The sequence below is a fragment of the Podarcis bocagei genome (assembly GCF_964188305.1).
Source record: "Podarcis bocagei genome assembly, chromosome: 5".
NCBI lineage: Eukaryota > Metazoa > Chordata > Lepidosauria > Squamata > Lacertidae > Podarcis > Podarcis bocagei.
This window is the reverse complement of record NC_138129.1, coordinates 22,565,145-22,587,128: the sequence shown is the minus strand read 5'-3', so window position 1 is coordinate 22,587,128 and position 21,984 is coordinate 22,565,145. Positions and strand designations below refer to the sequence as shown.

At 42.4% G+C, this 21,984-nt stretch overlaps 1 protein-coding gene across 3 annotated transcripts in view; it reads right to left on the bottom strand.

The window, feature by feature from the left end:
- SULF2 (sulfatase 2) overlaps positions 1 to 21,984 on the bottom strand; it is a gene marked incomplete at its 3' end in the record, with an annotated part of 286,332 nt that overhangs the window by 12,753 nt on the left and 251,595 nt on the right. For all 3 annotated transcript variants that reach the window (XM_081196120.1, XM_081196119.1, XM_081196121.1), the window contains 3 exons: positions 10,386 to 10,593; positions 2,947 to 3,190; positions 1,442 to 1,538 (listed from right to left, as the gene is read on the bottom strand). In XM_081196120.1, the coding sequence (XP_081052246.1) occupies positions 1,442 to 1,538; positions 2,947 to 3,190; positions 10,386 to 10,593 (549 nt within the window). The remainder of the gene's footprint in view (positions 1 to 1,441; positions 1,539 to 2,946; positions 3,191 to 10,385; positions 10,594 to 21,984) is intronic.

The following is a 21,984-nucleotide window of genomic DNA, read 5'->3' as shown; positions in this document are numbered from 1 at the left end:
CGAAAAATACGGTACATTTATATCTCACCTTTCCTCCAAGGAGCTCAAGGTGGCATACATAGTTCTGCCTTCCCCTCCATTTTATTCTCCCAACAACCCTGTAAGGCAGATGTTAGGCTGAGAGACTGTGATTGGCCCAAGGACATCAAGTGTGCTTCATGGTTTAGTGAGGGCCACAACCCTGGTCTCCCAGGCCCTAGTCTGACACTCTCACCACTACACCACATGGATCTAGACATGGCAGAGCACACATTTTGGGGCGTAAGGTCCCTGTTTGAACTGTGGGATCTCCAATTAATCACATCAAACTACAGAGATAGGAAATATTTTATTTCCTATATTTTAGATAGCTACTGCTAGGCAGAATACACAGCACTGGTTTAGAATAAATATTTAGTCTGAATGCAAAGGCTGCAGGAGGGGGGAGATCAGAAAGAAGAGGATGCATTCATACATTTTTCTGCACCCTCTTGGGGTGGCATTTATGCTGATTATATTATAGGGATGTTACTCTCTAAACATTTTTAATAGAAACACAAGGTGGGTTTCCTCATTTTTGCATGATAATATTGAACGTGTCTCTGCTATTTCTAAGCACAATACAACCTTCCCTTTCATTTTCCATGGTTGATTACTTCTATTTTCAAAATGGCTGTCATTGATTTTCTAACACTAGGCATATCAGTCAATATTGTTCAGAAATCACTACGACAATGATTCAGATCAAAAGCCCTTCCATGGACCAAGGGAAACCCTTCGGTGCATCCCTTTTACAAAAATACGCTCAACGAAGTGGTAAACCACCATGCACAAAACAGTGAGAAAAGCTATCATGTAGAACTATTTAAAAGGAGTTTCTGTATAGCAGCAACAATTGCTCTTGGCAAGAAGGAGCTACTGATTGTCTACCAGTCTCTGCCTTCAAAGGCAAAACTGTCTGCAGCCTCTGACCTGGAGATGATGGGAAAGTGTGTGTGGGGGGGGGGATATACTGTCAATACTATCCATCTTCATTTGCTGCATTTGCTTAAAAAGAAAACAGATCAATTAACACAGTGAAGAGGCTTAGCACCTGGTCTCATTCTGCCAAACATTTCAAGAGACCAGCAGCATCCATTGCCTCTAAACATTTTACAGCTGACCAAGCAGCACTCACTCAAGAGCTGACAGCTGTCCAGCTACTGATTCCCCTTGATACCTTTGATCACACTGTCACCCTTTGTTAAAAAGAATGTAGACAGCACACGATTTAGAAGAGGTAGATTCTCTGGGGCTGAAACCTACAACCTTGTCAGGCAAGTCTGCCTGAGATATTATGCAATAAGGGTCTGCAGCCTTCCAGTTTTGTTAAGGCATCAAGATTTGCTAGTGTCTAGGAATGCAAATTCAAGTGGTGTTTCCCGTGTGTGCCAGTATATATGCAGCTGTCAAAACCACTCACCTCATGGTCTATATGAAGCTTATGGTCCTTCCAAGCTTGCAGTGATTTATACAGATCTGTGTCACACTGAACGGTGTCATTCTCTAAGATGTAACATCTGAGAAGAGGGAAAAAAGGTCACTGGACTGGCCAGCAGAGCAAAGACTGGAAAAGGCAACATACCATAGCTGTCAACTTTCAGATTTGAAAATAAGGGATCAGCAGCCTTGAAAATAAGGGATCAGCAGCCTCACCTGTCCCGGGGACAGTCTACGGGAGATCTAACAATCTGGGATAGCAGCGGGAAGTGGTGATGGAATAAGGGAATTTCCCGCAAAAAAAGGGAAGGTTGACAGCTATGCAACATACTTACTCTAGAAGAAAGCATCAAGTTCATGAGCAGGGGTACAAAATGGCCCCCCAAAGGTGACATACAGCATTTGACCATTGTTAAGATGTGTATGTGTTAAGAAGCATCACAATCTATTTTATAATCCCTTCCCCCACTTTGGAAACAGGAGCTGCGATCAAGCCATTCTTTTAGCCCTTGGAATTCACAATGTTGTCCTTAATGTGCATACATTGTAGTATTTCAATGCTCGTGATAGAGCTTCCACTACATAGTAGCTTATATTTCCCAATCATCTTGAAAACTGATTTGAGAGTTAAATTGGACAGATGTGGTCCTCAATATGCCCATAAACTCTTGGATGAGAGCAGCGGGTAGGATTTAACACCCTGCTCTTTCATTTGTTCCAACAGCACAAACATTGCAGCTTGCCAGATGGAACCATCCCCCCCCCTCCTCCTGCATTCTGTTCTGGGGACTCTCCCATAGCTATTTTTTTGGGGGTGGGGGAAGCCCCATTGTGCAAGCAGAAGACCTTGTTTAGGGCCTGGTTAGGTGAATTCTGACCACTGTGTTGTATTTTGCATTTCACTTTTAAATAAATAAATAAATAAATAAATAAATAAATAAATAAATAAATAAATAAATAACTTGCTTGATCAAAATGTTCTCCAAGCAGCATACTAATAAAAAGAAAATAGGTGAAATCCCCAAAATAATTACAAACAAATCTCAGCACTCTTAACAAACTACACTTCACAGGATGCTTTAGGAGAAGCCATGACTGTTTAGAAGACGAAGAAGAGTTTGGATTTGATATCCCGCTTTATCACTACCCTAAGGAGTCTCAAAGCGGCTAACAGTCTCCTTTCCCTTCCTCCCCCACAACAAACACTCTGTGAGGTGAGTGAGGCTGAGAGACTTCAGAGAAGTGTGACTAGCTCAAGGTCACCCAGCAGCTGCATGTGGAGGAGCGGGGAAGCGAACCCGGTTCACCAGATTACAAGTCTACCGCTCTTAATCACTACACCACACTGGCTCTCTGTTTAAGCAGGTTTAATAGTGCTTTAAATACACAGTGCAGATGGGGCCTTGCCACTCTACAAAGTGGCACATATACTCCTGTTGCTGTATGAAACAGTAATGGTAATTTCAACTATGCTTCAGTAGGCCTTACCTATGTGTCACTTTTATTAAGTTAGGGGCTGCATTCTCCGAAATGCTGCCTGTTCCACTGTATTCCTCCACATCCTTATCATCGTCTTCTCCTTCAGCATCTTTATCATATTTATTCTTAGCAGTGATATTTCTGGGTAAGACGGGCTGGTAGCCATCCTCCAAATCCAAGTTGTACACCTCTCCATCAAGCTCAACAGCCACCGAACGAATTGAGCGACTCCGAATATAGCTTGCCTTGTATTCTGCGGAAATAGGACAAAACAGAGCTTGCCTTTCTCTGTCTTAATACAGCATATGCGGGTTTGACATGCAGGAAAGTGCTTGGAGACTGACTCAGAGGTTAAGTCAGAAATGGCCAAGTTCTCTGATCCTGGGGAACATACTTATTCTTCAGATTGCAGTCTGGTTCCAGAGGTAAGAGACCAGCCCCTGCAGATGTGGTCAGGTTTAATGGTAAAATCAGCATTGCTTTGGAAGTCTTCGAGGTTATGGGGCACATGTCATTTGGTATGCTCAGGACATCACATGAAAATCAACATGGAAATATGGAAACATCTCTCTTATCCTACACCTCCAGCAAACAATGTTGTCTTCCTTACAAGTAAAACTCATCTATCTCCTACCACAATAACATTTGACAGGGTTGATAGAAGCCAGACAATTGCTTTAGTGGGCAAGAGCAGGGTTTCTCAAACTTGGGTCTCCAGCTGTTTTTGGACTACAACTTCCATCATCCCTAGCTAGCAGAACCAGTGATCGAGGATGATGGGAATTTTAGTCCAAAAACAGCTGGAGACCCAAATTTAGGAAACCCGGGGCTAGATGCCCACAAGATGCCTGTTGGACCTCCCAGGCTGAGATTATCCTTCTGCTGGTGTGGGATTAGACAAGCCTCTAGGTTGCATTTTTATACACAACCAGTATCAGTCCATTAGTTAAAGTATTGGAATCAGTTAAGTCCGACCTTTACTATGGAATCATCCTGAGGACTTGAGCAAACCTCTTGCCCGCCACATTTCCCACCTGCAATTTAAGAATAATAAACCCTAAGTAGGTTCCCATGAGAAAGCAAAAATAAAGATGGGCAAGAGCTTTGTAAAATTGTGTTATATACATGAGTATCAGCAGCAGGAAGAAGAACAGCAGCAGCAGCAGCATAAGCAGTAGTATATTGGGTGTGTGTGGATTTTTAAAAGCAGAATGTTACTATGTGTCTTCTTCTTTGGCAATCCATCATGGCCGAATAAGATAGTCTTGCATGAACACGGTCTTAACGGTGTGCCTGTAAGTGACTGTGAAGGCCAATTCTGGATCCACATGTCCTTCCACAGTGGGGACATAGGTTTCCATGTTGATCATGGTGAGGATTTGCCAAACATGCCTTCATTTCTCTGCATGCAATAATGCTGCAAAGAATTTCTGTCTAATAATTTACTTACAACCACGAGGTGGCAGTAGACACCCAAAATACTGAAAGGAAGATATGAGAATTATGTCCATTGCCAACTTCCCAAGAATTTCAAATAACAACTGTCTCTTTAAGAACCCTTCTTTACCTCTCTTAACAAAAGAGTTGTGTGGTTTCATAGCAGAGCCATCTGCTTTGCATGCAGAAGATACCAGGTTCAATCCCTGGCATTTCCAGGCAGGGCTGGGAGAAACCAGTTTGAAATTCTGGAGACCTGCTGCCAATCAGTATAAAGATGAACCAGTGGGCTGTGTCAGTATGATGAAGTTTGCTGTGGTCACACTCCTGATCAATAGCTCTTGCTGGCATTGTTTTAGGGCAGGGATCAGCAATTTTTTTCAGCAGGGGGCCAATCCACCATTCCTCAGACCATGTGCTGGGCTGCACTATATTTTTTTTGGGGGGGGGAATGATCAAATTCCTATGCCCCACAAATAACCCAGAGATGCATTTTAAGTAAAAGGACACATTCTACTCATGTAAAAACACCGATGATTCCTGGACTGTCCGCGAGCTGGATTGAGAAGGCAATTGGGCTGCATCTGGCCCCCGGGCCTTAGGTTGCCTATCCCTGTTTTAGGGGGAAAGGCATAGCAAAATGACACCAGAGTGGCTGGAGTAACCCAGTATAGTGGACATTACGAAGGTGGAGAGAAAAGTTTGACATGCCTTTTCAGTGTTGGCCCCTCTCATTTTTAGTAACGTTTAATTTGACTCTCGCCAGATGGCTTTACACAAGCTACTCTTTCCCAGTCTCCGTCACCCTCCCTTTATCAGCAGCACTGAGATACTACTACTACTAATAATAATAATAATACTGACCTACCTTTAAGGATTATGCCAAGGCCTACTGAAGGGAGTATATGAGAAATGCTACATAAACACAAATTTATATCTGAAGTACTTATTATCGCAATTATTTCAACCCCTGTCCTAATTACTCCTCACACTGAATCATCATTTCGCACTGTTTTCAGCACACTGAGCTGATGAGTTCACTCGAGCTTTTTCACCACCTGGGACTCAGGCTTTCCACCTGAGGTTCAGCCAGGTGAATCATAGCTCAAGGGGGAGAAATAGGTTCTAATTTATGGAACATTTGACTAAAATGTGGGAACTCCCTTCCTTTTCAATACATAGAGGAAGTCCCAAGGAGCTACACCCAAATAGTTATAAGAAACAAAGGGAGGCTTTCTTAGCAAGAACCAACTTCCTTTTGTTGTTGACCTTCTTCTCTGTATGCATGAGCTGCCAACTTTTCTTTTCTTCCAAATATGTCAATACTGAACAAAATGTTATTTTTTTTAAAAAATCCAACAACCAATGGGAGATACACGTGTAAATATTTGTACAAGTTGAATGGAGGAGAGAGTATTTGAATATATATATATTTAAATGATGGCTTCGTTTTCAGCTTCAAACCACTATGAATGCCTATATCTAAGCTAGAAGAAGAAGAAGAGTTTGGATTTGATATCCCGCTTTATCACTACTCTAAGGCACGTGGGTGGTGCTGTGGGTTAAACCACAGAGCCTAGGGCTTGCCGATCAGAAGGTCGGTGGTTCGAATCCCCGTGACGGGGTGAGCTCCTGTTGCTCGGTCCCTGCTCCTGCCAACCTAGCAGTTCGAAAGCACATCAAAGTGCAAGCAGATAAATAGGTACCACTCCGGCGGTAAAGTAAATGGCGTTTCTGTGCGCTGCTCTGGTTTGCCAGAAGTGGCTTAGTCATGCTGGCCACATGACCTGGAAGCTGTATGCCGGCTCCCTCAGTCAATAAAGCGAGATGAGTGCCACAACCCCAGAGTCGGCCACGACTGGACCTAATGGTCAGGGGTACATTTACCTTTACCTTTAAGGAGTCTCAAAGTGGCTAACATTCTCCTATCCCTTCCTCCCCCACAACAAACACTCTGTGAGGTGAGTGGGGCTGAGAGACTTCAAAGAAGTGTGACTAGCCCAAGGTCACCCAGCAGCTGCATGCGGAGGAGCGGGGACGCGAACCCGGTTCACCAGATTACAAGACTACCGCTCTTAACCACTACACCACACTGGCTAGTTGGTAAATCCAACTGGCTTTTGGGTCCCTTTTTAGATCCAGGAGCCAATGTATTTCTTTCTTTCTCTGTCTTTTACACACACACACACACACACACACACACACACACACACAGTCATCTGGTCATCTGTGGGGAACCTCTGGTTTTCCAGATGTTGCTGAACTGTAACATCCATCAGCTCTAGAAAGCATGGCAAGTGGCATAGGATGATGGGCACTGATATTCCAGGTACACCTGGAGGGCCAAAGGTTCCCGACACCTCCATTAGGTTGACTCCCTCACAAGCCAATGGTGTAGTAGCAAAACAGGGAGATGAGCTGTTGTTTCTGTTTTGTGTGAGGAGATTCCAGCAACAACACCTGGAATAATTACAATAATTGCAGTGGAAAAGGAGGCAATGCTTTATAAGTAAAAGATAAACTTTGCATCTGGCACAAGCATGATCAGCATTCAGGTTGCTATTAACTGTTCTTTAAGTACCCATCATTCACACCTGATTACTAGAATGCACCTGCCAAGCCAATTGCTTGTATCTCAGAACATGGGTAAATGATGGTTCTCTCAGGAAAAAACAGAGGGACTGAAATGAATCCCACAGTTTCCTTATCCTAGGATTTCCCCCACAACATTCTTTCTGCATAAAGCAGAAAGGTTTGAATTTCTGATGAACAATGGAAGAGCCGTCCCATTTCTTACCACTGAGTGACTAGGTTGGATCAAGCAGTGAACACTTCAGAACCGTATATTTTATTTTTTAAAATAACTAAATTTAAAAACAGCTCTTCCACACACCGCAAAAATTAACATATTAGCACAAGTCAGCCATACCTCATGCCTTCAGCATAACTTATTCTCAGTAAATATTGAAACATCATAGTTCCCTCCAAAGAGGAAAAATTACTTCCATATGTTATTATTCCAAATCACATTAATTTGACTAAGCATTAGTCAATAATTAATTAACCACCCAATCAAATAGTCAGCAGTACTGACTGTTCTCTGGAAGCTAGTTTAAGCTTTCTTAAACTGATGAAAAGCCCAACGTTCCTGGAACTAGAAAAAGTTTGTGGCCCGCAAAACCTCTGCCCCCCAAAACACAACAACAACAACAACAACAACAAAAATTTGCTGCTGGCAGTAGTTTGTTTTTAAAAAATAAATAAATCTGGCCACTATTATCCTTGTTATTAAATTTCTATCCTGCCCTCCTTAAGCAGCCACAGCCAGGTAGCAGAAACAATCCAATTAAAAATAAGATAAAAACATGTCCCATGGTGTCCTGCTGTCCTGCTGCTGTGTTTCTGCAGGTATGACTATGTGGTGTGCATATCTGGCAACTGTGTGTGTGCTAAAGGAGCAGTAACGGGCTGTTAACATGTCGCCCTCCAAGAGTTGGCCAATCTCGAATGAGGCTTTCGGGGCTGAAAATATTAACCCTCCTTGTTGTACGACAAACCAATGAACTACTGTGCATTTACTGCATGAACGAAATATTGTTTGGAAAGGCACTTGGGTTTCTGACACCTGTAAACTGAGATAACCACACAGTTAACGGGGTTGTTGCGAGGATTTGGAAAGGTTCCAATAAATTATTTGCCTATGCTTGATCTGCGTAAAGTACCATAAGTGATGATATTCTGCCCCACTTAAGTGTAACTTTTTCGGTATAGTGTGCCCCCCACTTTAAGCGTAACTTTGTCAAATTAAGTGCCTCCTGATTCTCCAGAAGTCGCTAGTGAGTCCATGCAACTGTGCTCACTGTTCCAGGGCGTCTTCGTTCAAGAACAAGTTAATTGAACTACAGCTCAAGCATTATTTAAAGATTATCTGTAGTGCCACAAATTCCAAGCAGTAGCTGGCGATTTCACCTGAGAACCAATGATTTTATTCACCTAAAAATTAGCTTAGTAGTTACTAATCAGCTTGCAAGGCAAATATAAAGGAAGAAAATCAATTTAAACTCCCTGTTTGAAGCTTGTGCCAGGTCATTACCGAGAAAGCCTAATCTGCTGAATAATTAAGGCTCTGCATTTGTGGAGCGAGGCGAAGGAAACTTTACAGACGAATAATAATTCTGAGCTGCTGTTTTGGCTCTTTTAATCTATAATTAGACTATGCACTTCAAATATAGATATTAACCTGACTCAAGTTTAAAAGGAGAGCCTACGGAATAGGCTATGTCAAAAAAGCACCTGGGCTTTGCCAAGGAAAGTCAATCTGTTTGGGAGGCAACTCTGGTTCAATGTCAACAGCGGCACCTGTCGTTCAACTCGAGAAGAAAATATTACAAGCAAGCAGCTTTGAGAACGAGCAAGTCAACCCAACGTAATTAATGATGCCGTAACACCCAAGGTCTACTTGCTTGCTCTCCCATTAGCACACAGAGGGGAAAGTGGGGACAAGTTCCCTGGCATCGTGTCCCTTGCCAGCCCTGCCTTCTGCACATTAGTTGAAGAGATCTGAAAGAGGGAACTGCTTTAAGGCTCTTGATCATGCACGATTCTAAATAGCGCAGTGAGCCCATTCACAAAGAACAGGCTCCGTGCTACAGACCTTCCTGAATGAGAGTTGGGCCATGTCAGGCACAGCTAGGATGATCTCCATGTTGGTGGAAACAGTACCAGAGGAATAAACCATTTCTACACATGTAGCTTTGGGTGCCGTCACTTGTTACCTCTTTGATACACAGCTGCACTTGGAAGGCTATTATTCTGTTGCTCAAAAGGAACTTGACCTCACAGGACTAGAATGACCTGTGCAGCCTAGATCCCCAAGTCAGCTTTTGTGCAGCCTGCCAGCTGCTGTACTGCTACTTTTGAAGCAGGCACAACAAGCATTTGGGTGTGACCTCAGTTGTGCTCGTCATAGCCCAGAAGTAACGTTGGGCTTCTAATTAACTCCGGGGTTTTCTTTAATTTTATTTAAAGCTTGGCAAATGCTTGGAAATTATCCCACGCTCTTTCATACTTATCTGATCATACTTTTCTTTCCTATTGGGTTTTAACTTTAGTTTGTTCTGAATGTCATACTGTGTTTTGGTTACTGTAAGGTGTCTTGAATTTGATGGGAAGTTTGGGTAAAGCCTTTCAAATAAACACACAGTATATACATAACAGGCATGTAAATTTGAAATATGGTTTTAAAAGCTAAGCAAGGTTCACATAGGTATTTGAAGTGCATGAACAATTCTGAGCTAGGATACCTAAAGGACTTTCTCCTTCCATGCAAGCCTGCCTATCAAATGGCTTCTCCTTGGCAGCACAGGTGCAGCTGGTAAAGACATTGGACCTTTCTCAGTGGCTGCGCTTCGTTGTGCAACTCCCTGTTCAATGAGGCTCATCTTGCCACCCCTTCCAGTTTTGATGGCCTTCGGCAATTTTGCAAAGACCTTCCCTTTCTGGGCAGGGTCTTGGCCAGTCAAGTTTAAGTTCCATTGCACTTGTATTCTTCCATTTTTAACTTGTAATATTTCTTATTGCTGAGATGTCATTTCTGATTTTTCAATATGTCATAAGCTACCTTAAGCATTTTATTTTAAAATATGGGATTTGAATGGATACCCACACCCCTACCCCCACCCAGTCGTACCATGGAAGTTGAACGTAATCCGTTCCAGAAGCCCATTCGACTTCCAAAACGTTCAGAAACCAAAGCATGGCTTCTGATTGGCCACAGGAAGCTCCTGCAGCCAATCGGAACCTGGAGAAGCCCCGTCGGATGTTTGGCTTCCAAAAATAGTTCGCAAACCAGAACAGTCACTTCTGGGTTTGTGGCATTTGGGAGCCAAAACGTTCGAGAACTAAGCTGTTTGAAAACCAAGGTACGACTGTGTGTGTGTGTGTAGGTTAATTATTCAGGTCAGGTTTTTCTCCACCACGCAGAGAGACAAGAAGCTTGACCGTTTACTTACTCTTCTTGGAGAAGAGCTTCTTTCGCCGCCCGATGGGGCTCAGCTTGTATTCGTTCTCCTCGCAGTTGCAGTCCTCACTGTTCCTGCTGTAGTACTTGGGCATGAGGTTGGAGACACCTTTGCTGCTCCCTGGAGCTGTAAGGCTGGCCATCCCTTTGCATTTGTGCAGCTTGAGCCTCCCGCTGGCATCTTCCATGCACTGCCATTTCTGAAACGGGAGGGAAATGTTCCCAAAATGGCATGATAGAGGCAAATGTTCTTCTACATACTTTGGACATTCAAAGTTGGTTGGTAGTATTCTCAGAAGATCAAATCACAATTATCTGTCCCATAGCAGATGTTAATTTGGCAGAAACATGTTAGTGGTGTAGAAGAGCTACAGGGTGTGTGTGTGTGTCACATTTGGCAACCAATGCGCCCCCTTTGCTTTCAGATAGAGCATGGATAGATGAGTCTAAAAAGCCAGGGACACAAATTTTCACGGCCCTCCAGTGGCTATGGTGGTTCATTTACCAGAGGCTTAGTTGGGTCAGAATCAAGTATACCAGGCATAGGCAACCTTTAGCCCTCCAGATGTTTTGGCTTACTACTCCCATGATCCCTAGCTAACAGGACCAGTGGTCAGGGATGATGGGAATTGTAGTCCAAAACATCTGGAGGGCCGAAGGTTGCCTATGCCTGAAGTATACATTTCCAGGCTTAACACTAAATACATTAATTCTGGTAAATGAGCTACAGTGGTACCTCGGGTTACAGACGCTTCAGGTTACAGATGTTCTGGTTACAGACTCCGCTAACCCAGAAATAGTACCTCGGGTTAAGAACTTTGCTTCAGGATGAGAACAGAAATCGTGTGGCGGTAGCGGGAGGCCCCATTAGCTAAAGTGGTACCTCAAGTTAAGAACAGTTTCAGGTTAATAACGGACCTCCAGAACGAATTAAGTTCTTAACCCGAGGTACCACTGTATCTGAAAGCGGAGGGGCGCATTGGTTGCCAGATATGAAATATATTGGCATTACTTTTAGCTCTCCTACCTCACTGTTACGAAACTTTGAGATAGCAATACATAAATAAAAGGACATTTTATCAATTTTCCAAAGACTAAAAATAATGTTGCATGTCCAGGTTTAACCAACTCATCAAAATGCAACACTGAAGATTGTCTTGTGCAATATTATGCATGTTTACTCAAAAGCAACATCCACTGTATTTAAGGGCCTGACTTCCTAGTAAGTGTGTTCAGGTTTGATGCCTTAGCGTGAAACTCTGTATCTACTTTTCTGAGAGTAAAGTCTATTGAACTCGGTAGGAAATACTTTTCGGTAGGCATTATTGTTTTGTTAAAGTCCCCCTTCCTCAATCAATACAGTTGTTGATAGCTCATATTTCTATGCCTTGGTGATATGAAGGAGAAGTGAAAATCTCCCCATTTCAGCTGCTATGAAAACTTGGGATATGCTTAAAAGATACTTAAATCCATCAATATCTGCAATGGGTTTTTTAGTTAAAATGAAATGTTAAACATAGCAAAGTAATCTGAAATTTTAGGTATGAAGTGGTTAAGATTTCTAAGGTGCTTTAAAACATTGACGCTGTATGAGATTTAATGAATTTAAGAGGGACTTCAATGGTCAGAATTTGCAACATTGCAATATTTTCAACTGAGAAGTTACATGAACATTGTAGTCATAAACTTTAATGAGCATCTCTGCCTGAAATTGATTATTACCAGTACAAGTTCAAAAGGACTGTTAACAACTATTCCAGCTAATTGTGACAGAGGCAATACAGAGTGGAAATAAATTTAAAGCATGATGTGAAATGAAGCCAGGTTCAACAAGTATGGAAACGGAATGAATTTTGGTGGTAGTGTTGTTTTTAAGTAGAGCAACAAATTCTATTTGTAATATTAAAAGCTCTTAAGATAATGCTGCTACTGAACATTAAACAAGACGAACAAGATAAATAAGGCCAATATTGTTTTCATTTATAAGACAAGGAGATGGAACTTGTTTCTAAAGTACCTAGCCTCCATATAATCTAGGTTTTAAAGACAAGACCAGCCCCTTAGTTTGTGGCCGAGAAGCTACAGTGAACCACTATGAACTTGCACTCTAAACCCCAATATAATTGGCACCTGATGGTCTATCTCTTTAAAACAAGCTAGTGTCTTCATTCTGCATCAGTAGCAGTCTGCGAACTGTCTTCAAGGGCAATGAAGTAACAGAAGTCTTACACTCCCAAAGGCAACATGGACCTAGCACTGAAGGCACAGATACGCAAACAGAATTCACATAAGTATCAGTGGACGCAGAATGCTGATTGGTGCATGTGTATGTGTTGGAGGGGGGGGGGGGAGAAAATTGGGGGTGTGTGTGAAATGAATATCATGGTGGATGAAGGAGGGCAAAACCAACTGACTGAAACACAGGCGCTCTCTTAACTGCAACTTTTTGTTGCAGATCCGGCTTGCTTCCTGAAGAAAAGATTGTCTGTAGGCAATACACATCAAATGTACAACTATTGAGTGGAATCAGGGAAAAATCTTGATGGGAAGGGCAATAATGACCATGTCTGTGCTTTTTTCTTTCCTCCAAGTCTGTTGCTATTTAACCTCTGAAGATGATTTGTTGGGGGGGGAGAGGCAAAAAGATCTTGTGATTGGATTCAATAAACTAAATATGCAATAAAACAGACATATTTCAGTTTTGAATATTAAAGGCTGTCTCTGTTGGTGTTCCAAGTTATGCTGTAGTCTAAAAATATTACCCTCTCGATCCCAATTATTCTGTTACAAATTTCTGGATTTATGACTCTGTACCATTAGGAAGGATTTTCCAAACTTCTTGTTCTTGTTTTCCGAAGACAGGGACACAGCTCTTACTTGAAGCAACTGTTTACAGCTGGTCATGGCTTTGAGCTAAAGTGAGACTGCATACAATTTCTTTAATTAAAGCAAAACATTTTATTTTATTTTTTGGCAACAGCTTTTCCCTGCTACCTTTTAGTTGCGAAGAATAAATATATTTTTTTCTGCTGCCAGCTCTTGCTGAAACCGGTTACCTCCAGTCACTACTGGCTGCAAAATGGTTGTGTTACTGGCGCAAACACCTGCTTGGGTAGTTCTTGTTATACCACTGAGGGCATATCCTTCCTAATGCTCTACACTTACACTAATGTAAGCATTTTAAAACTGAGTTAATTAAAACTAACTTGTTCTGCTTTTCTTTTCTCTCCTTTTTAAAAAAGATCTTCTGGAGTGCTTTTCTGCAGCAATGTCTGAGTGTTCGTGTAACTAATGCAATTTTTAGGCAGCATTAACTGAACCATAGTTTCCAGTTCACAAGAAGAGTTAAGTTTCACTTTGTTCTGCACTAGTTCAGCCACATATGGAACACTGTGTCCTTGGGTCTGGGCAAACCATACTTGAAGGAGACAAGTGAAGCCATTGTCATTTGGAATGGATTCAAAGGAGAACAGGAAAAGACAGTCAAGGGTATGGAGAATAGGCCCTTTCAGCAGAGCCAGCTCTACCATTAGGCAGAGTGAGGCAAATTCCTCAGGCAGCAGACGCAGTTGGATGGTAGCGTTACCTCCCTGGCCATTCCCCTCCACTGAAAAGCAGAGCCGTGCCTCCTACTTGGCCTGTCCTGCACTCCCTACACTAGCCATCTGCCTCAGCTGCAGTGAGGATGTTGCCTCATCACTAGTGCTGAGGCAAAATTAAGCAGCCTGTCCGGTCAGCTTCTGTACACAAAACGGGGGACATTATCTTTGCCATTGCCTCAGACAGCAAAATGTATTAGGCTGGCACTCCCTATTACAGGGGGTCAGCAAACTTTTTCAGCAGGGGGCCGGTCCACTGTCCCTCAGACCTGGGGGGGGGGGGCTGGACTATATTTTGAAAGAAAAAAGAATGAATTCCTATGCCCCACAAATAACTCAGAGATGCATTTTAAATAAAAGCACACATTCTACTCATGTAAAAACACCCTGATTCCCAGACCGTCCGCGGGCTGGATTTAGAAGGCGATTGGGCAGATCCGGCCCCCAGGCCTTAGTTTGCCTACCCATGCCCTATTATAATCAATATGCCATCAATTCAAATTGCTGGTTTTGACTTATAAAGCCTTTTAAATAGCTTATGAACCCCCATATGAACCGACCCAGGCTGTGTAATCATCATCTGAGGCCCTTCTTTGTCTACCTCCTTCACGAGCGGCCTGGAGGATGGCAACACAAGAATGGGCCTTTTCTGCTGTGGCTCCCTGTTTGTAGAATGCTTTCCCCAGGGCGACTTACCTGGCGCTGTCATTATATACCTATAGACACCAAGTGAAAACATTCCTCTTATCCTAGGCCTTTGACTAATTAAATAACCTATGGCCTTTTAAACTGGGGGGGAGGGGTGCTGTTGATGTTTGTGTGTTTTTATACTGTGATCCTCAGATGAAGAGTGATACAGAAATTCATAAACAAGATACAATGGCTTCTAAGTATGAAATCCTTTATAAAACAAGAACATAAGAAGTTCCCTGCTTGATCAGGCCACAGGTCCATCTAATTCAGCATCCTATTCCCACAGTAGCCAACCAGATGCCTAAACGAAGCCCACAAACATGTCGTGAGTTGCAACAGCATGCTCATCTTCTGTGGTTTCCAGCAACTAATACTCAGAGTCACACTGCCTCTTCACATAATTAAAATAAACAATGAAACAATGCTGAAATGTTGAAGGAAAGACTGAGGTGCAGGCAGATGACATGAAAACACTTTGGGTACCTGAATGGTTGTCCTATTGACAAGAACAATGGTTATTCCTTTGCCACACTGGAAGAGAAATGTTCTAGAGGGGTAGATTTTGGCTGAATGCTGGAAGCAGCTTCTTGACAGTAAGAGAAGATCAACAATGGAACAAGTTACCTAGAGGGTTTGTGGGCTCTTTCTCCCTGGAAATCTATAAACAAAAGCTGGAGGGCAATAGGCTCTAACTCGTCATTTCCTGCACTGGTTTCATTAAATGATCTACAAGCCCCTCATGCCCATCACAGCTTGATGAGTCAATGAAGCAAACACAAGAAAAACTACCCTCCACGCCCCTACAACAATGTTTTGTCTCTGCCTTAGTTTGAATCTGCAGACACTCAACTTTAGTGAGAAAGTAATTAGCACTCATAAGCTGCAAATATCTTTGAAAAATTGATCAGAAGAAAGTCTAAATCGTTTCTGCAATCATAGAGATTTTTCAAACTGCCCCTAGTGTGATGGTATCAATTTCTGAATAGGAACAGTGCAGGATCATGTGCCACATGCCTCTCCCAAAAGTGCCAATTATTATATGCAAAATACCTATGGCCCTTCTTGAAGTATTTTACAGACTGTGCCAGTTTTGTCACCTCCGCGAGAGCCCCAGTAAATTCCTACTATATTACTCTATAAAGTATGCAAGTCAAAGGTCTCAGTCATTTTTGCTGTGTCATGCATGAAGAATTCCTATATAGTAGAGCAAAATCACAAAACTAGTATATTACTTTGGTGACATCAAACAGGCCCTATATTCACACTCTGACACCTTGGGCAGCCATGAGGGCATAACTTAAGAAGGAAGCAGTCAATCAGGTCTTGGCAAGGGTAAAGGGATAGGCCTGGAGGCTGCAGATAATACACTGGGATATGTCAGTCAGTTTGTTCCACTGATTAAACCAATTCCTTTGCTCAGCTCTGCAAAATTCTTAATGCAAGTAAGGTTTATTTAAATGCAATTAAAAGGGAATCTGGCCTTTTGTAGTAATGCCTCACTGTTATTAGCTGTAAGCAACTATGTTCCCCTGTAAGTGCATGTAAGCTTCTAACTCCTTCACTCCATTCCAATAACACATTCATTAAAGCAACTCAACAGATGAAGCATGATAATATTAATAGCTGAAGAGAGTCCAGCAAACTGCAGGAAATTGCACCCCCCAATAAAACTATTTGTAAGAAAGTGTTATTAATGTCATCCCTCACATCACTGACTTATACTGATGAGTATATGGAAGTCATGTGGTCTAAAATCCCACATAGCACTCAGTCTTTATTCTAGTAACGGCAGCCAGAATTTCCCCAAAAATGGGAGGAAGCAACAGCTGGCTACTAGGCAAACATATTTAGCCAGAGTTTACATGGTATTTTAACTATTCTTTTAAAAACCAATACTGTTTCAGACTTCAACGGCATATGCTATTAATTTGTTTTGTTCCTGGAAAGAATATGGCACTCGGCACAATATTATGACAAAAGGTCAAGAGAACTTCAAGAGGACCAAAATTCGATTTTGACAGTATGAACAGTTAGGCTTGACTTAAGCGATCCTGGTTTACATGTCTGAAGAATATTATGTGTATTTTGCTAAAACATTTCTACAAATATCTGAAAACTGTCTTGCATAGGAAGATACTAGTTTTGTGATTTAATATTGCAATTCATACCTTCCATTTAAGTGTGGATGTCCATGTTTAGTTAAAGTTTGCATAAACTACCAATTTCAGAGTATCGTAGGAAGAAATCCTCCTTTTCCAATAAGCTCGCATGCCATTACGTCACCTAATTTCCTTAGCGGGTCCTGCTCCTTTAACATTTGCATAGCCCCCATTGCCAGACACACACCAGATTTTGTATTTCTGTTGAGAAGCCTTGACCTCCTTCCAAATCCCCTGCCTCCACACCAAGTGGCTTTGCATCGCTGCCCTTCACAGCTTTCCTGCAACTGCAGCAATTACAGATGTTAACTCAAACTCATTACTCGGGGCTCCAATCAGGGATAAATAGCTGTGACCTTCCTGGAAGGATTTTTCTATTACTGGATACAGTTTGCTTGTTTCGGTAACTCGAGACACAGTCTTAATCTTAGAACACTGTTACATCAATAAAAAGGCACAGAAACAAAGAATACAATCCTAAACACATTTATCTAGAAGTAAGTCCCACTGAACTCAGTAGGGCTTCTTCGTGAGCATACATGCATGGGATTATGCTGTTAATCAGTATGCTTTTGCTTAGTGGTTTAGTCGTGTCTGACTCTTCGTGACCCCATGGACCAGAACACGCCAGGCACTTCTGTCTTCCACTGCCTCCCGCAGTTTGGTCAAACTCATGTTGGTAACTTCGAGAACACTGTCCAACCATCTTATCCTCTGTCGTCCCCTTCTCCTTGTGCCCTCAATCTTTCCCAACATCAGGGTCTTTTCCAGGGAGTCTTCTCTTCTCATGAGGTGGCCAAAGTATTGGAGCCTCAGCTTCACAATCTGCCCTTCCAGTGAGCACTCAGGGCTGATTTCCTTCAGAATGGAGAGGTTTGATCTTCTTGTAGTCCATGGGACTCTCCAGCACCATAATTCAAAAGCATCAATTCTTTGGTGATCAGCCTTCTTTACGGTCCAGCTCTCACTTCCATACATCACTACTGGGAAAACCATAGCTTTAACTATACAGGCCTTTGTTGGCAAGGTGATGTCTCTGCTTTTTAAGATGCTGTCTAGGTTTGTCGTTGCTTTGTTAATCAGTATAGCCAGCCTAAATTTAAACACATGGAACACCACATGGACTGGGTCCAAAGGAGGCCTTTGCTCTGGTCCCCTCCTCAGAAATAAAAAGTGCAGCTTGTCCATTTACTGGCACCACGGTTATTTTCTGTTTCTCCCACTATCTCCGCCCCCCACCTTGGGTTCAGCGTGTGCCTACCCATTCTGGGGGTAGTCGCTTGGTATGGATGATCTCAGCCACCATATTCAGGGCCCTGGGAGAATTTTTCCTACAGCCTAATTGGCCTCATCTGAAGGTTTTGCCTTCCTCATAGCAATCGTCACAACTTTGTTGGGTTAGGCATTGGGTAAAGCCTTTAGTCATGGTAGGAGGAGAGGTTGCAAGTTTCTGCCTACCCCTCTGGGGAAATGGGGTATCCCATTAAAGGGATTGAGGAAGAAGTGCTTCTGTCCAGATGCCCAGGGAGGGGCTAAAGCCACAGCACTCAATGCAGGCAAGAAGGCACCTAACTTGATGTATGTTATAGGGCTTCCCCAACTCTGGATTGACCCCTAGAAAACATCTAGCAAACGGGCTGGTTGATATAGGATATGCCCAGTGTCTAAGCCTCATCCCCTTACATCTGTAATCAATAAAGTTGGGGTCAAATTCAGTGCAAAAGAATGGTGTCATGTGTGGTCCTTTGATCTCAGGTGGAGGGGCAGTTTCATGCCACTTTGGCACGCAACAGGACGCTGGTCCAGATGGGCCTTTGCTCTGATCCAGTACCCCTTCTTATGTTCTTAACATAGCAAAGGCATGGAGTTGTACGCTATTCAGCATAAAAATGTCACATATTTAACCTCTTGCACCTCAGATTTACAATTCTCCTTCTCTGTGCTTGAATGCACTTATGAGTACGAACGTGTCCTTTATCACGTATGTAAGCCTTGCAGCTGAAGACAGCACTTAATGGACTCTAGTACCGATAAGCTTCTGCCACAATGAACTTGTTGGCTTTAAGTTGCCACAAGTCTTTTTTTTTCCTTTTCAAAAGTGTTTTGAAAAACTAACCCAAAAGACAAACCTCCAAAGTGCAGTGAATAATTTATTTGAGGAACAGGGGCGGTGGGGAATCACTTAAGAAATAACCAAAGTGTTTCGTGTAAGCCACTCATCCTCAAGGGCAATTTTGATCCTACTCTCTCCTCTGGGGGGTGGGGGAGAGACGCTGCTCTCTTTATACTACTTGGAATATGCTTAGCACCTTGTAAAAAAACACTTTGTGGTGGAGGAAGTGAGTTGCTGCCTGAATCTATCCACAGCTGCAAGCAAGTTTCAGGGAAGCATAAGGTGAGCTTGAGGGATTCTTCAACGGTATATCAAGGGGCAGCTTCAAATATTAGCTTCAATCAGTCACAGGGACAATCAGGAACAGTTAAGAAGTATATTCTGGAAATGTGATCCCCAGTCTCATACGAGACTTTAAAATCAGATCGTTAATTAGTTGTTTAAAATGAAGAGTCTTATAGGTGGAGTTCGCACGTTTTCAAGGATGGAACTCTGTTGGTTATCTGCCACTTATCACCAGCAGGTACTTATCTCATTGGAAAGTGTTCTCTAGTGCTTGACAGACAATGGAAGATGTAGAAGTTTCTGTCGTACAAAGAAGCATTTGTAGACCAGCAGTGAGGTAGAGGTGTTCAAAAACAGTTATGGAAGCTTTCACAAAGTTTGCAGAATGCCAAAGACAGAGAGGTGTCAAAGACTGGAGTATGGACCTAAAACAACTGTTCATTTGACACAGTGAAACTGTTCTTGAGATCTTATACAGGAGTTACACATCTTCAAGTCATCTCATCCTTCCTATGCAGTGCCTGCCTGATTTATTAAAATGACAATAAGTATAAAGCTCAGTTCAACGTGCTGGTTTTGACCCAGAAAGTCCCATGACCCCAATATGAGCTTACTCAGACCCTTTGGTCTTCACCAGAGGCCCTGACCCCAGGTGCCCCCTCTGAGGGGAAAAGTTGGAGGGTGGAAATGAGGAAGAGGGTGTTCTCAGACCATGAGGTTTGCCTGGTGCCATCATTAACATCCTTTTGGCACCAAGTAGAAACCTATCTTATCTCCCAGGCATTTGATAGATTATGATTACTTTGCTGTTTATTGGTTATATGCTTTTGCTGCTCTTTTATAAGTTTTATGGGCTTATTGCATGGTAATGTGTTTTTAAAAATCTATTCTAAGCTTTATGCTCTTAAAATTGTATAGGTTGCTTAGAGACCCCTTAAGCGCCATGTGGCCAATAAACTGACCATCATCCAAATTCAATACAAGAATGAATTCACCCTGAAAGCCTTCCAGTCAAGTGGATGAAACCACAGGAACAAAATCTGTATAAACTTTGCAAAATTATTGGAACAGAGTTTTCACTCAACTGTTATGATGATGCTACATTACAGCTTCTGGGAACGCTGTACAGATGAGAGATGTTACCGTAACTGGCTCTTAAAGGAGCTTACTAAGCAGACAGAAGTGTCTGTTTCAGGATGCAGGACTGAGAAAGATCTTGTTCCTAAGGCTTTAGAGCGCTGTTGCCAGTCAGGATAAAGCTAGACAAGACAATTGCATGTACATTACACCTCAAGGTTTGCTTGTCTAGGGGTGGGTGGGTGGCGTTGTTATTTTAAATTAAAAGCAGTCACAGGAGACTGCAATTCTGAGCAAAACACCCGCATGGTGAAGTGAGGGAGAACTGCTCTTTTTTCTCTCTGCTGAATTTTCTGCTCAGCACCAGCTGTTTTTCATGTAGCTCTGTTTCTTCCCTCCTCCAACCTACCCCTTAACATGGGAAAGCTGTGGGGTCGGGGTGGTTATGATTAGAATAACTGCTGGAGGAGAAAAGGATTTAAGAGCCTTTCCACCTAGCACTGGCCTGCCCCTCTAGATTATAGCCTCCTGCAGCTGCATTTGGATTTAAGTAGTGGTGGGAATCCCTGGAGGAAAATGCATAGACAACAGCTTCCCAGATGTACAGTATCCATGGGTATGGAATGCAGGTGGATCTGGCATGGCAAGTTCTACCTCCAGCTGATATGCATTCATCCAGATGTCTATAAAGAGTCCTTACATGGATGGCTCTACGCACGTGTTTGGGAACTGTCAGTAGGTGTTGCATGTACAACTGGGAACCACACAATCAAGAAACAGCTTTATGCATGGGTGCCCTTTACAGATGTCTGATGCCCATGAATTGGGAGCGCTGCTACGCCTGATCTATATGGGCTTACTGAACTGGCGGATAGGGTTAGTCAAGACCAAATATCTTATTCCGTATAAAGGAAGCTCCCTACATTCTGATGCATAGCCACACAAATCATATAGATATGCATATCTTTGTGAAACTAAGCAATGTAAAAAAAAAGTGATTTTTGGGTGCGCTACAGTATATAAAAAAACCACCATAAAAGGTTAGCTATACAGAGATGTAAGAGCAGTTTTATCTTTCAGACACATTCTCCACACCCCACAGAGAGACTTGTTTTTTTGCCTAGATAGAGCAACAGGTGTAGAAGAGGGGCTTGATATATGATGGGGAGGGTGACTATTTGAAAATCAGCCCTGACTCTAATCAACTTGATTGCTGCAGGTTCTGTTGATGTCTTGGTTGCTCAATTCCATCCCATGCTGAACTGCCCAAATCAATTCACACTGAAAAGCCTTAAAACGAATCCTTCTATTCCTTGACGACTAATACATAGATGACAGCGTTTTTTATCATTTCCCTCTTTGCCAGCAGTAAGGCTATTTTTACTCACTTTCCACAGACACCACATAAACATTTTATTATCCTTAAAAGAATAAGAAAGGGAACAGGCAAGGTGACATGTGCAATGCTTGGATGGAAGGCTGTTTACCGTAAGTAATCCTGAATAGTCTGAATAGTAAACTTGAAGAGTTTGTACCAAAACCATACAGCAATAACTTCATTTGCTGACCCTTTTCTGTACATCTGGACTTTTACAAAGAAAATGAATATTAATATGAAAAAGGAAGAGAACATGAAGGTCCACTAAGCTGAATTTGAGAAGGAAC